The sequence below is a fragment of the Penaeus monodon genome, chromosome 17 (assembly GCF_015228065.2).
Source record: "Penaeus monodon isolate SGIC_2016 chromosome 17, NSTDA_Pmon_1, whole genome shotgun sequence".
Lineage (NCBI taxonomy): Eukaryota > Metazoa > Arthropoda > Malacostraca > Decapoda > Penaeidae > Penaeus > Penaeus monodon.
The window spans coordinates 36,362,545-36,365,940 of record NC_051402.1 but is presented as its reverse complement, the minus strand read 5'-3'; the positions used below and the strand labels follow the sequence as shown (position 1 = coordinate 36,365,940).

The following is a 3,396-nucleotide window of genomic DNA, read 5'->3' as shown; positions in this document are numbered from 1 at the left end:
GAGGACATAACCGGGCCGCGATGGCACTGCTTTTCCCCGTCCTTGTTTGTAACACACACTCTTCCCCTCGCTGCACTCACATTTCGTCAGCTCGTCGTCTGGTAAAGAAAGAAATATATATACTATATTGATTATTTGCATAAAATAAGGATTAATTAGTTCTTAATCTCGTTTTGTTTTGCTTTGCATTTTGTTCTATAGCGTATTTTCTTTCCTTTTTCTATATGTAAAAAAATATCCATGCATATATACATAAAAAAAAAACAATACATCACAAACCCTACATTCTTCTCTTTCTTTATTTTCAACTCCTTTCACGAAAAGAGAACAGAAGAAAGAGGGAAAAAATGTCATGATAACACACCAATAACACAAGAGCGCGTGAAAGCCTGCCACGTGAACCCAGGGTAACACGAGCAAGTAAAACGCAGCGGAGGTTCTGCGTCTTCACACACATGTTCGCAGTCGTGTAAGGATGGACTCGCACACTCGTTCACATCTGTCAGAGTTATTTGGCATATTACTCCTGAGTTTTTTTATCTCTTAAAATTGGTATGTGATTTGTTAAAGGATCATAGTCATTCTAATATATCACTCTTTCTTTTTTTCTATATTTATATTTTAAAATAGGTATGTGGTGTTTATTTCAGCGTGTGGCTAAACAAAAGAGAAAACAAAAAATAAATAATTACTTTTCATTTTCTTTTCTCTCTTCTAAAATTGGTGTGTGTGATATGTGGAAAGGTAATAGTCATTCTTATATATTACTTTGAGTTTACTTTTCTCTCTTTCTTTTAAAATTGGTATGTGAAATTCATTTCAATATATGTGGTTAAAAGAAAATGAATGTTGAAACATTTTCTCTTGTAATTTCTTCTACCGTGTTATCAGTAGAGAGCCTATATTACCGTTTATAAATTCCCTGCGACCTATCATCGGTATAGCAAGGACAAATGTAGCAAAAGTGGTAAAACAAATAGATAAACGCATAAACGTAAAAATATACACACGTCTAACTAATCAAAATCACTGTTTTGTATCTAGTTCATCTATCTGTATGGTTACGCAATTGATATTTATCACACACAATATAGGACACGGGCGCGATAAGATACATGAACACATATGGTAACTCACTAATACACAGTCCATCGTGGTTTCTCATATAACCGCTCTGACACACACACTTGTAGCTGCCAGGTGTGTTGATGCAGGCTTCCTTCTCCTTGCATGGCTCGCCTTTGCACTCGTCTGTGTCTGTTGAGAAAGACAGGAAGAAGCTTTGAGGAGGAGTGTGTGTGTGTGTGTGTGTGTGTGTGTGTGTGTGTGTGTGTGTGTGTGTGTGTGTGTGTGTGTGTGTGTGTGTGTCCTATCTGGCGTCAACCGTACACTTAATATGTATCGCTATTGTTTATGTAACTATCTGTGAAAAAAAATAACATGAAGACTGCACAACATTACTTTACAACGAACACATAACCATTATCTACACGACCAACAGTTTATACATAATTAAATCACGGATATACATTTATCATATTTTTATTTTAGTCTCAGATCATACATCCAAACAAAACAAAAATCAGAAACCACACTCATCAGTAAATAAATTGATAAATAAAAACAAAATATACGACATCAATCTTACCTTGACACTCGCCATTGACGATATCATACCCATCCATACAGCGACACGAGTAAGTAGTGGCCTTTTCATCCGAACCGATACAGTACCTTCGCGAGGTCAGGCCACACACAGCATCTCCGTAGTACTGGCAGGTATCTAATGATATATGAGGTCATGGTTATATAGGTCCTTTTTCGGGGTTCGTTTAGTGTTAACGTGAAGGAGAAGTAATGGGAAGTATGATTAATATGTGGGTCGTATGTATTAATAAAAGGTTATAGATGTTATGGGTTTGTGGTTTCTTGTAATTCAGTAAGAACAGCAGAATTATTAGCATCCACCGTTGTATATACTGACAAAACAATAGAATTTATGCGGTCTGTCACTGCAAAATAAAAGCTGTAAATATATTATTACACACACACACACCACACACACACACCACCACACTATAATATATATATTATACTATATATCTATATATATATACATATATATATATATATATTATATACATATAACACACACACAACACTACATATATAATATTATATATATATATATATTATATATATATATATATATATATATATATATATATATATATGTATGTGTGTATGTATGCGTGTGTGTGTGAATATATATATAATATATATATATATATATATATATATATATATATTATATATTAATATTTTTTTTTTATATTTTTTTTGTATATTCATATATATATAATATATATATATATATATATATATATTTATATATTATAATATAATATTCAGTCTCTCCTATTTCCTTTTTTCTGTGGACTAATTTTTTCTGTTTTGGGGGCAAAAATAATGTGTCAGTAACTCAGAACTCGTCCTTGCCCTACTTGCACGGGTTCCTGGCGCCTGCATCGGCCTCCGGAATGTGTCAGAAACGTTACATAAGGGAGGGACCTACATCTCTATTACTCTCACTTTCTCTGAATGCTCTTTCTGTATTGTCTGTCTTCGTTGTTTTCTGTCTGGCTGTCTGTTTGTCCGTCCGTCGTGTCGCCTGCCTGCCTTTCCGTATGTCTCTCTCTCTCTCTCTCTCTCTCTCTCTCTCTCTCTCTCTCTCTCTCTCTCTCACTCACTCACTCAAACACACACTATCTCTCTTTCCCTCTCCGTAACATCTGCTCAAACAGGATATGTAGAGCCATTTTATATTTCATTCAACTTTATCAAAATCGACCAAATTCGGAATAGAAGAGATGACATTATAATGATAACACCAGTGCAGTGATAACCTAACACTTACTTAAGCAAGTTCTACTCCTGGGATCATAGTGCAGACCGTCCTTGCACCTGCACGAAGCGATGTTGCAGGTCACGTGATAACATTCCGTCTGTCCAGGGCAAGATACGCTCCCATCGTGGCAGAGGTCACGACACGCACACGGGGAACTCGGGTCAGCGGGGTCACGAATCCAGCCGAGGTCACAGACACATTCCTCTCCCTCCACCTTGGCGTGCATACCACAGGGCGTCCGTTCTGCAAGGAGGCAGGCACTAGCGCAGGTGTATATGTGCAGACATGTTCACGCATACACACCCATACATGAGTATACATACGACATAGATACAAAAGTGCACATATACACACATGTATACACGTCTCTGGTGATAGTGTTCACCATTATTGACTAATTTCACATTCCAATCAGCATTAGCTCTTACAAAGCAAATATACCTCATATTTCAGTGCAGATCAATAAGGTCGTGCTATTAGAAAGAAAA

At 36.3% G+C, this 3,396-nt stretch overlaps 1 protein-coding gene across 1 annotated transcript in view; it reads right to left on the bottom strand.

Moving 5' to 3' along the window:
- Positions 1 to 3,396, bottom strand: part of LOC119583364 (signal peptide, CUB and EGF-like domain-containing protein 2) — a 19,503-nt gene that overhangs the window by 15,751 nt on the left and 356 nt on the right. The window contains exons 2-5 of the mRNA XM_037931835.1: positions 2,918 to 3,151; positions 1,649 to 1,783; positions 1,138 to 1,257; positions 365 to 499 (exon numbers count right to left, since the gene is read on the bottom strand). Of these exons, the coding sequence (XP_037787763.1) occupies positions 365 to 499; positions 1,138 to 1,257; positions 1,649 to 1,783; positions 2,918 to 3,134 (607 nt within the window). The 5' untranslated portion in view covers positions 3,135 to 3,151. The remainder of the gene's footprint in view (positions 1 to 364; positions 500 to 1,137; positions 1,258 to 1,648; positions 1,784 to 2,917; positions 3,152 to 3,396) is intronic.